The sequence below is a fragment of the Kryptolebias marmoratus genome, linkage group LG7 (genome assembly GCF_001649575.2).
Source record: "Kryptolebias marmoratus isolate JLee-2015 linkage group LG7, ASM164957v2, whole genome shotgun sequence".
NCBI lineage: Eukaryota > Metazoa > Chordata > Actinopteri > Cyprinodontiformes > Rivulidae > Kryptolebias > Kryptolebias marmoratus.
Genome location: NC_051436.1, coordinates 4,240,963 through 4,258,313, shown reverse-complemented (window position 1 = coordinate 4,258,313; position 17,351 = coordinate 4,240,963). Strand labels below are relative to the sequence as shown.

The 17,351-nt window shown below is 42.1% G+C and overlaps 1 protein-coding gene across 1 annotated transcript in view; it reads right to left on the bottom strand.

The window, feature by feature from the left end:
* Positions 1–16,509, bottom strand: part of efnb3b (ephrin-B3b) — a 108,005-nt gene extending 91,496 nt beyond the window's left edge. The window contains exon 1 of the mRNA XM_017428061.3: positions 16,361–16,509. Within this exon, the coding sequence (XP_017283550.1) occupies positions 16,361–16,509 (149 nt within the window). The remainder of the gene's footprint in view (positions 1–16,360) is intronic.
* Positions 16,510–17,351: the final 842 nt, after the last annotated feature.

The window sequence follows — 17,351 nt, the reverse complement described above, 5'->3', positions numbered from 1 at the left end:
GGGGGGGGGGGTACGCAATCCTACGCAGGGCATGTACACAAGCACACGCACCCACGCATGCCTGACATCTACACAACAGCACACAAGCAGACGCACAAAAAAAACTCCCTCTATTCAGCGTGCAAGGGCATCATGAGTGAACAGAGGCACTTAAACAAGACCTTGAGTGAATTCTTTTGTTCTAGCTAAGTACCGCCATAATAGACTTAGCTCGCCCGACACACACACACACAAAAATTCAATTTAAAAGGGAACGTAAGGAGAAAGCAGCGGTTTTGATTAAAAAGAGATAACATTAAAAATACAGCTGAATTACAGCATCCGTGCATGACAAGCAACAACGTTTGGCTGCTCGACAGCAGCTGCATTAAGGATCTGAGAAATCAGATAATGCGCGGTGCCAAAACACACCTCGGAGACTGTGACGCGTCGCAGTGCTCAGCTGTGTACACAAACGGCGAACACGTCCATAACGGCCACCCAGCCACCGAAACTCCAGATGGACTAAGCCTTTACTGGGACCACTGGTTTTTTCCTAAAGCTGCAAAATGAGCAAACAAACGGAACAGCAGCAGACAGACGAACAGCTATCCACGCCAGGCAAATAAGCGTCGCAAAATATAAAGATACAAACTTATTATTGTGTCTCAGCTCAGATCTTCTGGCAAGGAGTTCTCTAAAAAGGTCACAAATAATTAATTTGTTACCTGTTGTTGACAGCTCTTTTGAGTGACCTTAGTTTGGCAAAATAAGAGTTTAATTTGGACCAGAATGACAAGCTGTTCTTATTACTGACATTTATTGAACAGGGACAAACGTATTGAATGTTATTTCATAACAGATGCTATTTGAGGCCAATTTGCGGCCCGTCCCTGGTTAGGCCTTTAGCAACAAAACAAGTTCATACTACACAAAACTGAATGCAAAACAAAACATAAAGTCACAAAGTAGATAAGTGTAGAAAACCAATGCTAACAGCTAGTTATGGTCTCGGACAAGAACTAAAATGGAGTGCTGCCATTTTGAAATTTCCAATCTATAAAAATCACAATTTTTCTTGCACATTTCATTTTATAAACCTTTATACAGCTGTTAATATTGCATTCTGTGGTTATTTGCAAGTGCAAACAGCATCAGCTAGCTTTAGCACTACCAGCAGGAATATTATAATATTAGTAATAGTAATGATAGTATAACAATGAGTACTTATACTAAATTCCTTAGTATATTTTGTTACTTTGTTCTTTAAGGTGACTGGACTTATATATCCTTCATTTATCAGAGATAAAAAACAATAGATTTTAGAAAGACCTGATTTAAAAACTTATTTTCTCATTTTTGAGACGTCTCACTTCCCATCCGAGGAGCTTTCTTATTTCAAACTAAAAAGTGTGTTTTTCTAAGCTTCAAAGCTGCAGTTGCCTCATGAGGACCAGACCAGCAACGACCCTAACAACCCTCAGAATGGAGAGTGATCTGCATGTGAGTTCACCTCAGATAAGTACCCGGTTGTACCTTCAGTCTGCACCATTTAGAGATCAATGTTTTACCTCTGGTGGCTTCTCTCTAATCTAGATTACCAGAACAGAAAAAGGGTCCCCTAAAAAGCTTCAACCGGAATTGTTCCAATTGCCCATTACTTTTTATTATCATGTCCCGCTTTCCCAACATCTCAAATGGGTCTTTGTCAATCAATATGACATCCGACCCAGTATGGCATCATTTTTATGTCTTTCATTCATTATGTATCAAAGTTACTCTGAGCAGGACGTCAACCCCTGATCTTCTGTTTCAAAGACAAGTGACACCACAAAGCAAAACAGCTACATATATATTCAAATATAGCTACAGATGTTGTTTAATTAAAGCATAAGAAGCTTATTGCTGTTTTTAAATTGAAAACATTTACTCAAGATTACCTAATTATATAGACTTTTGGTAAATAAAAATGAATAAAACTTTGAGATGAATAATTTCGTGCAATTTTTACGACTTAAATGAACCTTCCTGGTCCTCGAAGAAATGCAATTAGTTATTTTGAGGTCAAGTATTCAACCCTGGAGGGTCGATAAGTTCAAATTGTACCCTGAGGGACAAAAATGTGCTTCTAGTCTGTTTTTTTTATTTTTGATTGTGTACAAAGTAACTCACAGCAGTTTTAAAGCTTGAAACTTTTGAGTCTGTTTTTATCAAACAAGAAAAGAAGTCCAGTTACATTTTTATTAAGAAAAAAAACAAAACTCTTAGGATCATCAAGTCTTTGACTAGCCAGTCGTTGCTCAATCTGGTCACAATTAAGCTCCGCTTTTCCAAACTGAGGTCGTTCAAATATATTCATTGTTCATAACTTTTTCACAAAACCCCATTTTGAAAAGTCTGACCTATGGCTTTAAGCAAAGAGACCCACAGTCATGTCACTCATCCATCAATTAAAAAGCCAAAGAACACAAGAGAGCGAGTGTCCAAATGGGAGGCTTTTGTCCCATCGCCCCGTCGAGAACCGGCATTCTTCTGACTTGATTTTCTTTGTAGGAAAGGAAAAAGAACAGGAGGTAAGAATGGAAGGATAAAAGACAAGAAGAAAGGAGGGCACTCCATCTGTTCCCCCCCTCTCTTGTGACTCGGGACTTGCGATACAGCTGCAATGGTAAGAAGAGTAAAGCTGAGGCAGAGGAGGAAAAACTTTTGGAAGGCAGGTTACGAGATAGGGTTATTTACCGAGGAAATGGCTTCCTGATTTGCAGAAAACTTGGAAGGGAATGGTATACATCTGTGTGTGTGTGTTTGATGACAGCAACTCTCAAATTTAACGCCACAGTAATAGGCAATCATGATTATTCTTTCTGTCTACACTACTAGGGTCCTATTTACTGCTGGACAGTGATGAGCAAATGAGAAGAAACAGACACTGCAGATCAAGAACCACCCACAAAGACGGAGCGTAACAAAAGAAGCTGTTGGAAGAAGAAAGGGAAATAGAGGAGGAGGAGGAGATGAGAGCTTTTTTTTTTAAAAAAAAAAGAGGGAATAAATTTTACTGTCTGCCAACCAGCTGTAACACGATAACAGCTTGGATGTGCAGCTAAAGAAACTTACACCGCTGGCGAGTCGAGCAATGAGAGGGAGAGAGGAGGCAAATGAAAAGACAAAAGAAATGAAAGGGGGATTAGCGCAGAGAAGTGGACTGGTTTTTTGCAGACGACGAGAAGAGTGCGTGTGGGAGAGTGTGAAGCCAGAGAGTCGAGTGTGTGTGAGGGCTTTCAGTGGAAGCTCTGGGAGTGGGGGAGCTCTTTTGTTCGTGGGGAGCAAAAAAAAGAAGGAGGGAGAGTGGAGACGGAGGAGTGGAAGAAGAAGGGAGTGAGGGATGTGCCACTGACGAAAAGAGAAGGGGGGGGAGAGGAGGAGGAGGAGCGCACCTCTGAGGAAATTCAACCCCTTCCACTTGGACTTTTTCCAGCACTGGAAGCAATAACATTTTTCATCTGTGCATGCATGAGTATGTGTGTGTGAATATACAAGCTCTCCACTGTGTGCATGCATGCCTGGAAGTGTGTATGCCAGTGGATATATGTGAATGCTGGTGTGTGTTAACATTCACTGCGAGACACGAGGACAAAGGCAAAAGGGAGACGGAGTGGAGGAGACCAGAACCGCTTGAAAGCTGCTCTGTCATTTCAAGCGCACACAGAGTCACATATTATAGCCAGAGCCGGGGTATCGGATGATGGGATGTGGAAACGCCAACAACAATCCATTTCACCAAGCTTTCTATACAAGATGGATCTTATTAGAGTTACTTGTCCACGACAACAAAGCACAGAAGTGGAGGCCATAAACTGCAAAATAGTGCCATTTGGAGGCAGTCGGCTAGTTTACTCTTTTACAAGCTCTTAAATCATTCCTTCAGGTTGAAATACACCTATCTGCAAAACGTCTGCTTTTCAGGCACCGAGAAGTTGTTTTAGTTTGGCAACCACAGTGTTTCAGTTGTTTTAGTTTGACAACTCCGCATTTTTTGAGATTAGCCATAGCAAGCCTGAAATCCACAGCTGAGGTTCATTTTCTCAGGAAAACAATGAAGCTCCCCCCCCGACTGGCATGAAAAAGGCTGTGCAGCTCAAAGAAAAGCAAAGCAACTTTTCTCCAACTTGCATTAAAAAAAAAAGAACACAGAAATCGTGTCACAACCAAATATACTCAGGATTAGTGCTGCTGTGGCACTACTTACCTTTTCTATCCAGTGACTAACAAGCTAGCTAATCTAATGGCTTAACTTTTCCCACTAACAAATAAGAAACAAATGAGCAGCATGTTGCCTTCTTGGTGTGGACATGGACTTGTGTAAATATGCACTGTCTGCATTCAGCTTGACGAAGGCAGTTAGTCCGATGAAGCTTGATTAAGTCTTGCCATTTTCCACCATAGATGCAGGAAATAATGCACCAATACTTTTAGCATCTTAAGCTTGTGCAACCCTCTTGTACATCTCAAAAGAAGCATGTTGAGTCATTCCCACCTCCATGGCTAATTGAAAACTCCCAATGGCAAAAACTGCAAAAGGCTTTGGATGAATCACCGCAGACGGGTTCAACCACGCTTCACCTAGATCCTGTTGCCATAAAACCTTGACCATGTGCCAAAAGGTGTAATAGCAGAGAAAACTGTAAACAGTATCAAAGAAAAGAAGAATTTTAAGAGAACCTTTGGCCAACTTGAGAATATTTTTTAGTTGTGTTTTGATAAGTCAATAATACGGACGCTCTTCTCACCACCTAGTGGTGTGGCGTGGGTCTTTCAGCCTATTAAAATGTGTGGACAGGGGGAAAAAACTTCTATTTAAAAATTATTTTAAGTATTTAAAGTAATCTAGACAAGAACAGACATGTTTTAGTTGCATCCGTGCTTTGACACACCTGACTTACCTGCTAAAAAGCAGATAAACATCTAAAACCTGCAGGATATTGACCCTCCAGAACCAGGATTAGACACCACTGATTCAGCCTCTTATATAGGATGTCTTGGCTAATAGGGCTAGTTTGTAACTATGCTTCTGTCACTGTGCCACCATATTTTAGCATTTGCTACCTACTAAGTTCTGTATTTATAGTTTATAGTGGCAACAAGCCAGTGTTTTATAAAAAAGTTTACTTTAAAACACATAACTTAACAAAATGGTAAATTCGTAAATGGTTACATGAAAAAAGTAGCTAACTTTATATTGTCTAGCGAAACCTAGGCAGCCATAGCAAGCAAAAAGTAATATAAATATACATTTTTATCACCTGACAAATCAAAAGTTGAATACAGAACTCTTTTCACTATACTCAAGGATAATAATTACTAATTGGATCTAAGTTTTTAATTGATTTCAATGTTAAATTCTTGTGTTTTACATGGTGACATGAAAATTGAAAGCTTACTTTAGAGCCAGCAGCCAACAACAACAACAAGGATAAAACAAGTTTTCCCAACAAAAGAACATGATATCTGTCTATTTTCTATTATTGTCGCAGTCTCTTCATGATTCACTGACACCTGTAGTTCATTATGATGCTTGCATCCATACCTTGGAGCAGGGGTGGGCAATCCTGGTCCTGGAGGGCCACCATCCTGCAGGTTTTACTTGTTCCTCTGCTCCAACACACCTGATTTGAATCAATGGCTGATTAACAGGCTTCTGCAGAACATGAAGAGGTGATTTAACCTCTGAATCAGGTGTGTTGGAGCAGAGAAACAAGGAAAGCATGCAGGATAGTGGCCCTCGAGGACCAGGATTGCCCACCCCTGCCTTGGAGGTTTTAGTTGACAAAACCTTGTTGTCTTAGTGGGTTTTTTTAGGTTAAACTAATGCTGTAAAAGTGTAGCTGTTAGTTTTAAGGTATTGGATGCTGCTACTACATTAGGAGAATATTAATCTGAATTTTGACCACAGTTGAACTACAATTTTTCTCCTCAACAACTTGGGAAATAACTTTGCTGTCACAGTAAATGAGATTTTAAAACCAGTAACCTAAACTGAAGCATGCAGAGTACTTAAGCTTGCCGAAATCTCGGTACGTAATTTCTACAAAGAAATAAATTCACGAGTGACTAAGCTTTCCTTGAATGAAGACCAATCTTCCACCTAAATGCAAAAGATTTCATTTTAATGTGAAATTTCCATCATAATCTTGTATTTTTATGTCAGTTCTAGCTAATTTATATCCTATCCAGAAACCAGAAATGGAAACATGAGTTTTCCCCCCAACAGCAAGCCAAGGTCAGTTTCCCTAAAGACTATAACAACGATGGGCTAATGCTGAAGCCAGATGCTTTACACTCGCTGTACAGTCTTTTAACTCCTAATTACAACTATGCAAAAGTGTGCACAATCAAGCATCTGTGGAAAAGAAAGCGTGAAGTCTGGAAATGTAATCAATGCAACGGGAGAACAGCATGGAGAATATCGCAAAGGATCTGAAGCGGAGACTGCACGTATATGGTCCTTTAAACGTGTCCGTTTATTAGGAAGCCAAGTTTCAACATGACTGGTTGTTATTAACGCGGGGCAGACCAAGACGGCATTTCCCACCAAAGCCTCTTAGCATGGGGATCATCTCTGACCCATTGTGAGTCAATGGTAAAGATTATGTTAAAGCTGAGATGCTTGGGAGTCTTGGGAGTAATAGGTCTCCACATCTCTCTCACACAAGAGACCAGACACCAACTGCACAGCCAGAGTTCTCCGACACACACACACACACACACACGAGCCAAATATCGTTTTGTTGCTGAGCAGTGAGTAGTTGTTCTGCTTTGTTAACAGGCTCCTTGCAGGCAGGGTGATTCATGTATGCTTACTTTTGTGGCTCTTTGTGTTTGTGCAAATCTCAGGATAACAGCCTCTTGTGCCAAAATATAAATGTAAAATAGGTTATTTAAAGAAAGCTCCACCTGTAACCACTTTATCACTTCCAAAAACAACTACCGGCCGGGCGCCTTGCATTTCTAGGACTATTTTGTTTCTTCTGATAGCGCACTTTTGTTATTCCTGACAGTCTGTTGTGAGACCGTGTTCCACATAAGACGCAATAAAAAGGCAACCATCCCAGCAAGCATCAGGTTTTAGATTTTCAAATGAAAAAATATCAAAGAGTAAGACCTCCAAGACTCAACAACAATTGCACAGGGCGAAATCCATCTGAGACAAAGCAGAGACACCATTTAACTGCAGCCTCAGTGAAACAGAAAGCGAGTTAAGTTTTGGAAAAGGAGCATGAACCTTGAAACTGCAGAAACAAAAACTTAATGTCTTCCATTTGTTCTGTTACCATTCATGTTTTTAATAGAATCTTGAAGTACATCACAAAGGAAAATGTAGTAAAACAGAAGAAAGCAAAGACGGTTTCCCACATAGAAATTACAGTGAGTAAACTGAACTTCAAAGATTGATTTCAGAGTGAAACAGCAGCTTTTCTGCAAAATAGATTGATTCAGCTTTAGGCAAATGAAGTTGCATTGTTCCGCTATAAAGCGTTTGGCATCCTTTCTGCTTTTGTGAGTCACAAAACCTGTGTGCGCCGATCACGCCCATTATGTATTTGCATTGTATCATCTTATCATTTGAAATTATTTTAACAGAAACAGGGAAAAGGCCAGTCTTTCAATCTCTCTGTAGTAGGTTGATCAAAAAGCTCATTCCGCCCTAAAAGTCAATGAATTCCTTTAAAGCTCATACCGGGGTTTCATGCCAGACTTCACAGGGATAAATATTATGGGTCGTGTCAGTAATGAGGAATGAGGGGCCGGCTCAGTTGTAGTTGAGCAGGAAGCAGCTAGTCATGGTGGTGACCTACAGATCATCAGTCACTCTCGCTGTCTGAGCCGTGTCACATCAGCCGGTACCTTTGTCAAACCCCCAGCCAGCCCTCGACACCATCCATCTCTCTTCTCAGTCACCTTCCCTTGCTCTCTTTCATGCTTTTTTGTTTCCTTCTCCGAGCCTGTCATTGCCTCATCTCACCCTGAACACCCCCCCCCCAAACTTCTTCCATTTCTGCTCATATCGGTTGAAGATATTTGCCAAAACTTCCGCAGTGACAAGGCGCAGCTGTCCACCGGCAAACCAGCTCATTTGTCTCCCTTGTTTAGACACACACACATTCTCCCTTCTTAATATTCAGTTAGAAAACCATTTTAGGCCCGTGTCCAATTGTAGCGCCGCGTCAACGTTCACTGGCAGATGGAGAAAAGCGTCTGATGGAGTTTTAGTGCTGACGAAAGTGACGGGAGGTAAAGAATGACAATGAGAGGAATTCTGGCAAAAACAAGGGACCAACTGGATGATAAGAGCATCAAACATTTGTCTTTTGTTTTGCATTTTATGATTTACACCTAACTGTATCTTGGGCTATGCAAATTGGGACTCCAATGAGATGTTGCCTGGGGGAACACAGTTAAAAATACACACTAAAATATCATTTTAATTAGTTGATTCCAAGAACAAAACCTTCTTTTTATGTGTAAAAACAAAAAAAATCCAACATGATAAGAATGCTTTACCTTTTTGTCAACTTTTTTCAATAGTTTTCCATCATTCTATGCCAAATACCCTAAGGATAACACATGCTTTTGAATACTGCTATAACTCAGTTGAAAACAGAATTTTCCCATCATTGTATGCCAAAAAACCCTAAAGATAATCTTATTTTGAAAAATGATGGCGTTTTAGCTTTTTAGGCCAAATCTTGACAATAACATTATGCAAAATTGCACTTAATAATGTGCAATCTGTTTGCACTCTAAGTGCTGAGGATGACTCTTAGCTACTAATGCACCAAATTGAAAATAAGACTCCAGTCCTCGATAAGAGCGTTTGCACATGCCATCCTCAGCTAACAGCTCAGAGCTTGTAAATCTGAACGCAGGTTGGTATGCCTGGTAGCAACATGCACCTGCCAGCACATAATCTGTCACAAACAAGAACCCGGGAACACTAATTAACAACAGCGTAAACTTCCCTTTCCGCTGCGATGCCGTTTATTTGGAACGATGCCAAAGCCAGTGCTGTAATACGAGCCCGGACCAAAGCTGTGGGGATGTTCAGAGCAACGATAAAATTAAAACGAAGAACAAAGATGAGCTAAAGGACTAAAGGGACGGATAAAGGTTTGAGGATGGTTGGTTGTCCTTTCATTGCACACCTTTCCGTTTTAAATCCACACTTTTATACCGGCTTCCCAAGCCTGATTCTCTGTGTCCCCCCCTCCCTCCACATGGGGGAGGAGGATTGACCTGGTCCAGTCCAAATGCTGCCAGGAGGATTGGATGATCCTGCTTAGGCAGAGCGTGCTGTGAAGCAAGCTAATGAGAGGCCTGTGTGTATGATGGGTGTGTGTTGGCTGGTCGTGCTAAGGGGCTCGGAGTTTAGACGTCCGGGGCGATCTGCCCAGTGATGCTGGAAGACATGTGACCCCCCCACACACACAGCACTATGGCTTGGATTACTGTTACCACAACTACTGCCCTCTGAGCATGTTTTCGGGGGAAAAAAAGTCTACATCGCCTGCCACCTTTCATGACAGAGTTTGAAGATGTGTTAATGCTCCGTGTTGGTGTTGAGGATGACTCTCGGCTACAACTGCGCCACATTCTTTTGCTCAATATCTATAAAATTACCTGAGTTGTTGCAATTTTTGCATTAGCTATTGTTGATGAGCCATTCTCCAAAATGTAATCAGTTGAAGAGGCACATCCTGCGATTACTTCCTGGGAGTTTCAATAAAATCTGTCCAGTTCCTCATAAGATATTTTCCTAACAGACAGACAAATGAAACCACACACACAGATGCAGAAACCACAATCGGCCGCTAAAAAGTTGGTAGCTCCTGCACGGGGTTCAGCGTTTTGAGCTAGCTCAGCCAGCCGCACACTTTTTAATCTCCCTCGTCCCAAACATCAGCACTTTTAACAATTACAAAAAAATCCCAAAGTCGCTTCAGAGGCCCAGGGGAGCAGGGAAGTAAATTAGTTCTTGAGCTAACCCCAGCATATTTACAAGAGCGCTTTATGGCTGTTATGATGTTGATGAATGTGCACCGCCTTGGCCAAATAAACTTATAATCGAGTAATAAAATAATGAAAGAAATCCGTGTGGAACAACAATTCGTGACGCCTGCCAATAACCTCACTTCCCCTCTGTGTGGAAGTGTGTGTGTGTGTGTGTGTTTTTATGCTCTCTTGCAACAAAGGAGATACATTAAGACCACACACTGTTCACACATGTCCGACAGAGACAGGAGGGGAGGTCGAGCCCCACGAGGCTCGTTTTTGTGGATGCATCAGTGACTGTGATAGATCACTTTCTTCACATCTGTATTTTCACCAGTCAGACTTTATTTCTGTCCATATGCCTGCCTGCAATGCCTAAAGAAAGGAAGAAAAAAAAGAAATTTCAGCCTCCGGTTGGGTTGGCCGCTTTCCTTTTTTTTTCTCCTTCTTTTGGCTTTTCTATCCAGCCACATCAGCTGAAACTTCTTTTCACGGCTCCTGTTGCTCTCAGCTCATAAACTCACACACACACTTTTCTTTTCCACCAAAGGGAGCAGGAGGGAGAAGCTAATGTCTGCTCGGGTTAACGAACAGCTTCTGCAATATGGTTTGTGTTACTTTACTCTCATTCTCGCTCACGTACGTCCAATTTTTCTTGTTTTTAAAAGGAACTCATCACAAACATAAAGAAAGGTTATCCTGAACTGCATCAACTGGTGCAGTTTGAAAGAGTTTACTGCTGTAGTTTTTTACATATACTGAAATGCAGGTACACACTCGGTGTAAACAAAGCACTTTTATATGCATACTTCAACAAATATGAGTGAAAATATTTACCAATACATAAAAGCTGTTGGACTTCGTCCCAAACAGCTCTTCCGTTGACGATGCCATTGTTTACCTTAAGTTACTTCAGAAAATGCACATGGCAGCCATGCACAAATTTCCTTTCAAACACGTCAACATGAGTTAAATTGTGCAGATTTTGTGTCTTACTTTATGAAATGTTTTTTTCACTCGTCTTCGTGACATTGAGATTAACTCCTGGCTTCAACAGAAAGATGTTAAACAGATACTGTAACTATTTAGCCTAAGAGTGTCGGAGGAACAGGCGTCTGCATGCGTTATTCATGAACGGGTGGATTTCACTCGGGTGGGAACGGGTGTGGGGTTTCGGGTGCAGGAATGCCGCTCCTGGAATACGACATCCAGTTTGACCCAAGACTGGATCCACCTGCTGCGCCCAAAATGCCCCCTATCATAAACATTTTTCCAATGACTACACACCGTTTTTATGCAAATTAAGGTGGCGTGGTAATGTTTTCGCCCGTGTCTCTGTGCGTGTTCCGTCAAACATCTCATGAATCACTCAACGGATTTTAATGAAGCTTTGATTGACATCTATGATATCGTTAGATTGACCACCACAGCAAAGCAATATTAGGAAACATAAAAATGGCAACAATTCAGTCAGTTTTACAGATACTGAGCTAAGGTTTGGTGTGGTAGTGGCTGAAAGTCATACTCAACACATACTCCAAACACGAAAAACTCATACAAGATATCTTATAAGACTGCCCATAATGTTATTCTTCAAGTTTAACCAAAACAACTTAATTCTTTCAACATAAGATGATCCCTCTAGTATAAAAGGCAGTAGGAGATATGCATTATTTTAAAGAATGCTAGGCCTTTAATTTTTCCTGTTTTTTTTGCCAAAACACTTAGCCTAGTTATAGCTACTCTTTTATCCGGCGCCAATTAGTCGCCGATTAATGAATTATTAAGAACCAGGAAGAGGGGGGTTATTAAATTTTAATGTGGATCTTAGGGGGAATCGTTGTATTACATGTTACCGCGAGCACCGAGTGAGAAGACGCCCACCCTCGGCAGACGTTTACAATAATCCACAGCCGTTTACTAAAGTAAGGAAAGAAAGGGGAGCAGGAAAAAAGAAAAAGGAGAGAGGATTTGGCCTTGAGAGCAGACGCTGGAATCAAGAGCCAAAGACTACAAAACTCCATATGCTGTGACCAAAACCCCGAATTCTCCTAGCCTTAATTCGTATTGTGCGTGTAAAGTGTTTGATGAGTTTTACGGGTCACCTGCCACCCCGGCGGTCGCTACGTCCCCCTTCATCCTCCTCAAACTCCAGAGCTGTAATCTAAGAGTCGATCTTTCATTAGGACGGCTGTGTAAGACCAATAATGGGAGATGCTGAGATAAGGATAATGTATGTCCGTGTTGTAAGGGGGGGGGGGGATCCTCCCAAGGTGATCGTTCCGGTTCAGTTCCCTCTTCCTGGAGCAGAAACTGTATTGGCACTTGAGACTTAACTGCTATCGATTTACTTAGGGTTAGGAGCGTCCACTCTGCTCTCCCCGTTTCTGGTTTCTCTGTTTATATTCCTCCCAGAACACCTCTGTCTCCTTTCTCTGTCCAGCCGAAGTCATTGCAGCGACCTGGGCGGTCAATACGTGGATGGATGCAGCTCCTAATGACCCCGAGCGTTTGGACTGCTTACTTATACGATGCATGCATCTGCTATGATGTACCCTCCGCCGGAAGCACGGCTGGCTCCTCTCCTGCCTCACCTCTGTCATCTCCGACACATTTTTGGTTGCATCACTGGCTGCTGAAGCGCCGTAATTAGTAGCTGGATGTGACACATGTTTCCAATTTGCTACGTCTGGTCAAAGCGATGAAGGGAGGGGGTGACGGAGCGAAGAAGCGATAGAGACAGACGGAAACTGACAGTGGAGGGGGAAAAAAAAAGGCTCAAAGAATTAAAGGCCTACCATTCTTTGAAGGAAAGCATATCGCCTGCCATTTTTCATGCCAGAATTTTAAATTAAACTCATCTTATGTTGAGAAATGAGTTATAACTGTTTCAGTTATTATTATGCACAATGTCTCATGTGACCTGTTAGCATTTTGCATGTTAGCATTTATGTTGTAAATGACTCTCACTACAACAAAATACATTTTAGCTCCATATCTCCAAAATTCACCGAGACATTTGTGTTCGCTAACTACGATAAGCCGTAGTGACCATCTTAAATTAAATTCAGTGGTCCATGAGATATTGTGCTAACAGACAAACCAACAAACAAATATGTTGCGCTATTTGTTGCACTCAAAGTATGTGTTGCAGGTTTTGGCGGCCATTTTGAATTGGTCCAAAAGCTCAAAAAGCTGATCGGTTGTAGATGTCAACCTAATGATTGTTCACTGGAAGTTTTGTTATAATCTATTCAGTGGTTCAGGAGATATTTTGCTAACAGGGCAGACAAACGAACACACATGGGCAAAAACCTTATTACTCTGCTGAAGGGAGAAGATATTAAAAGAGGAGTTGAGGGTGACAAAGAGAAGCCTTACAGTGGTGAAAAGAAAGATTGAAGATGACATAAAGGGAGGCTGCAGGTGGACCGTCTGCACTTCAAAGCCTTGTATCTAGAAAAGGTCTCGGGGTTAACAACGTGACAGCCCATTTGCTTCGCAGACAAAACACGAACCACACACGGACCCTGGCACCTGATTGATACGGGCTTCTGCTTACTCTCTGCCTCATTTAGGAACTACAAACCTGACGTGTGTGGGCTCCGGGAAGCTTATCATTGGAAGATGCACCCTATTTGAACAAGCAAGAGGCTCTCAACATATTTCAGCCCTGAGCAAAAAGCTATTTTGCCTTAGGGTGGCTGAAACTAAGGCATAGCTCTTGTCAAGTAAGGAGAAACAAGCACATGGAAGTATGTAAAAGGACTGAGAAAATAAACTCAAAGAATGACTAAGCTGATTAAGTATGAATAGTAAGCTCCATGAATAAGCTTCGTAGTATACAATAGGCTTTGTATCTTGAATATATGAGTGAGTAAATCTGTAGGAATGACTGTGAAGTTTGGCGTCAAAGCCATCAGCCGTCTAATTGCCAGCCGATCGCTAAGCCCTGACATCCACCTATAACACTAAACTCCATTAGGAGACAATGGCGCGGATTCACCTGTAAGGCCTCAAAAGCCAAAGCTTCTCGGTAGAAATCACCCTCCAGTGTCCGACTCTACACTCCCCCCTCCCCCCCTCCACGTTGGACGAATCCACCCACTGCTGACAAAAAGCCCTCATTAAGGGCTTCGTGCCTCACTTCACAGCGGGGGCCCACGCATGGTCGCATCTGTGGAGTGAGCGGAGCAGCCCGGCAGGCCGTAGCCCTCAGCACATGGCCGAGCCGAAAACCTGTTAGTCCCTGGAAGGAGCCTCCAGCATGGGTGTGAGCTCAGGGTAGCCTTTTTTTTGGGGGGGGGGCCTCTCTAAAAAACTGTAGGGGAGCTTTTTTTTCATAATGAAGTGTGTAATGTTAGGATATTAACATGAAAATATGAATCATTCAAGACCAGCGCTCCATGATGACTTTTTTTTCCTTTCTAATTGAGCTTTGTTCCAATTTGTTTCCATTTTTTACCTCCATACAAGCTGCCCTTTCAGCAGTGTTTTTTTTTTGTTTGTTTGGATGTGATAGAATTAATTTAAATTACCCCCAGTTTCCAGTTACTTCCCATAATTCCCAAGGAAAGTTTCCAATTTGGAGCGTTTCCAAATTCCCCCGGCTTAACTCACCATAGAAAGTTTCTGGAAAGTTTCCAAAATTTTCCAGGCCTTTGCAACCCAAGCAGTAACTACATCAGGTCTATATGTGGTGCTGCAGCACCGCCGTGAAAATACAGCAGAAACGGGAAAGACGTGGAGCAGACGCTACAAGCTTTAAATGCACAATAAAAGAGCAAGAACTGAATCCTTTTCATGCACTGACAACAAAGTGGAACTTCTCCTCTGTGTCACATTAAACTACGACTGACTGGGAGTCAGGTCGGTCTAAATATGCGGACATATTGGATGATTTCAGGCACAATATCCACCAATGGATGGTAAATCGGGACAAGTGGAGGGAAGTGTTTTCCTCATGAAGTTCAAAGGGTACAGGGTAAATTCTGCACAAGTGTCAGTCTTTTAAAATTATTATTACTATTTCCATGATCCAAGTTTTTTTTTTAAATATATACCTAATGCATATAGTTGATCTTTTTCTGCAACATTTGCATGATTGTTCTTGACGATTCAATAATGTGATAACAACCTTCAGGGGCGTTAGATTATTTAACAACGAGGATTTTTGCTCTGCTCCACTTCAGGGCGATGTTATTGTTCGTCAGCCTTGACTGTTAAATGAAGCAACACGGTGTACAATGTGTTGCTGTAGTTGAGCAACTGGCGTCTGCAACACAAACGCAAACACGTAATCTGTCGATGTTGGGGGGGTCGTAGGTTAGGCAGGAGCTGGATCTATAATATTATTGATTTCAAACGGCTGTGTTTAGGCTGTCCATGTGAAAACACAACAATGGCATTAGAGGATTTTTTTTCCCACCCTGGAATCCAAAAATTTAGGAGCCTCTTAAATACTGTTTCCATTTGGACACAAGGTTGGAACAATAAAGAAATCTTTGTGTATCCCCGTTCCTGTGTGGACGGGGGCCTTGAACTCTTTGATTAGAGCTTGCACCTCATTGGCAGTAAGCAAAATATGGGATTTGGAAAATATCTATTCATTAGAAGCAGTAATGCTATTTTGGGGCCCTAAGCTATTGCCCTGGTAAGCCCTTCAGAAAGTCCACCCCTGGCCACCCAGTCTACTCAGACTCAGGGAAATTGGCAGAGCTGTGGGGAAAAGTGGCCATTAGTGGTGGACAGCAGAGAGGTCTTTAAAATGACATTTCCTCTGCTAATGCCTGACACCTTCACCGGAGGAAAGAAAAAAAAGATGCAAATGAGCGTGGCCGAGTGGGCAACGCTGGGCGTTTGAGGGGCCCAGGGGCCTGGACTTGAATCAAGGTCATCCAGCAACAGCAATCAGAGCGCCACATAAAGTCTCTATTATCCACAGCTTCCATCTTTTCTCTGGCCTGGAGACTTTTCCAGAGAGAAGAATCCAATAAATCAATGTGACCAACTCAGATTACACTGTTTAGATCAAAGTCCAAACACTTGTAAATAATTTAGATTATTTTGGAAGAACAGAGCAACTACGCTGACGGAATGGAAACCTTTATAGAAAACTCATTAATGCTCCGAGAGAGGCAGCAGTTTGAGGAAGGCCTGCACTCTAACTTTATGGTGTTGTGCATGGCAGGTTGCATTAGTAGTCTCCTCCAGAGTTCTGCTTCTCGGCCCAGTGTGCATTTTAAAAGCAAGATCCGCAAGTTTATGCCAAAAATTTAAATCCAAATCCCGATTTAAAGCGTAACGCCTTCAGGTTTTGCTATCCCCTTACCTTTCGTTCAGGGAATTCCAGTAGATGGGTTCCATATTGCTGGCTGTCGTTCCCAGTAAATCCAGTAAGAATACCAGCAGGATCCACAATCCATTCCCGCTTCTTCGCCACGCCATTTCAACCCTGACACCCAGTATATGCAGCCCCATCTACGAGAAACCAGCGAGGCTTTCTGGGCTCGCAGTGCTGCAAGAAGACTCTCAGATGGAACAATGGATCAAGCTGTAAAGCAGAACCAGTCAGAGTGTGAAGTCAAAGCCTTCCGCACACAACCACATGGATCCGAAATGAAGCAAACTGAGCTGGATTAAAGCAGTAATACAAAGAAAAAAAAAAAAACAAAAACACTTGAATATGCAAGAGAAACTTGCTCAATCCGTGCGTCCAGATCTCCAAAAATCGTTCTACTATTTCAATTCCATGACTTTCCCCATCAATTTGTCATCAGTTGTAGTTTCTCCAAAAACAGCATAGAACTCCTGGGCTCGAATAGAACTCCACAGAATCTGGATTTCTGTGAATTATCGCCTCCAAAAAGCAGGTTTTGTTGCCCCTTTTTTCGTGCGCCCTAATTGTCTTTTTCCCGAACAATGTTCCCTTGTTCTCTTTGGCTGATTCCTCTCCCCATTACCTTATTTTCTCGTCGGAATATCAAGCTCCCAACATGTCAGGCTTGACCGCAAAGGTATTGCTGTCAGTCTGTTTTGAAGACACAAAGGAGACGAGGCCAAAAATGGAGAAAAGAAAAATGGTTTAAAATAAGAAAGATGTCACTTGTATCCACAGCTCCATCCTCGTAAAGACGCAGTCTGTGCGCATTACTGTCCCCCCCTTCTTTACCCCTTCGAAGGGCTGTAAATCCAGAAAATGCAGTGATAAAATGTTAGAAAAATCAAGATCCAAGAAGTCGAGGATAAATCCGACCATGAACTCGGTGGGGGGACGGAACTGCGAGAAACAGAAAATTAAAAAACAAGCCAGGCACGGGTCA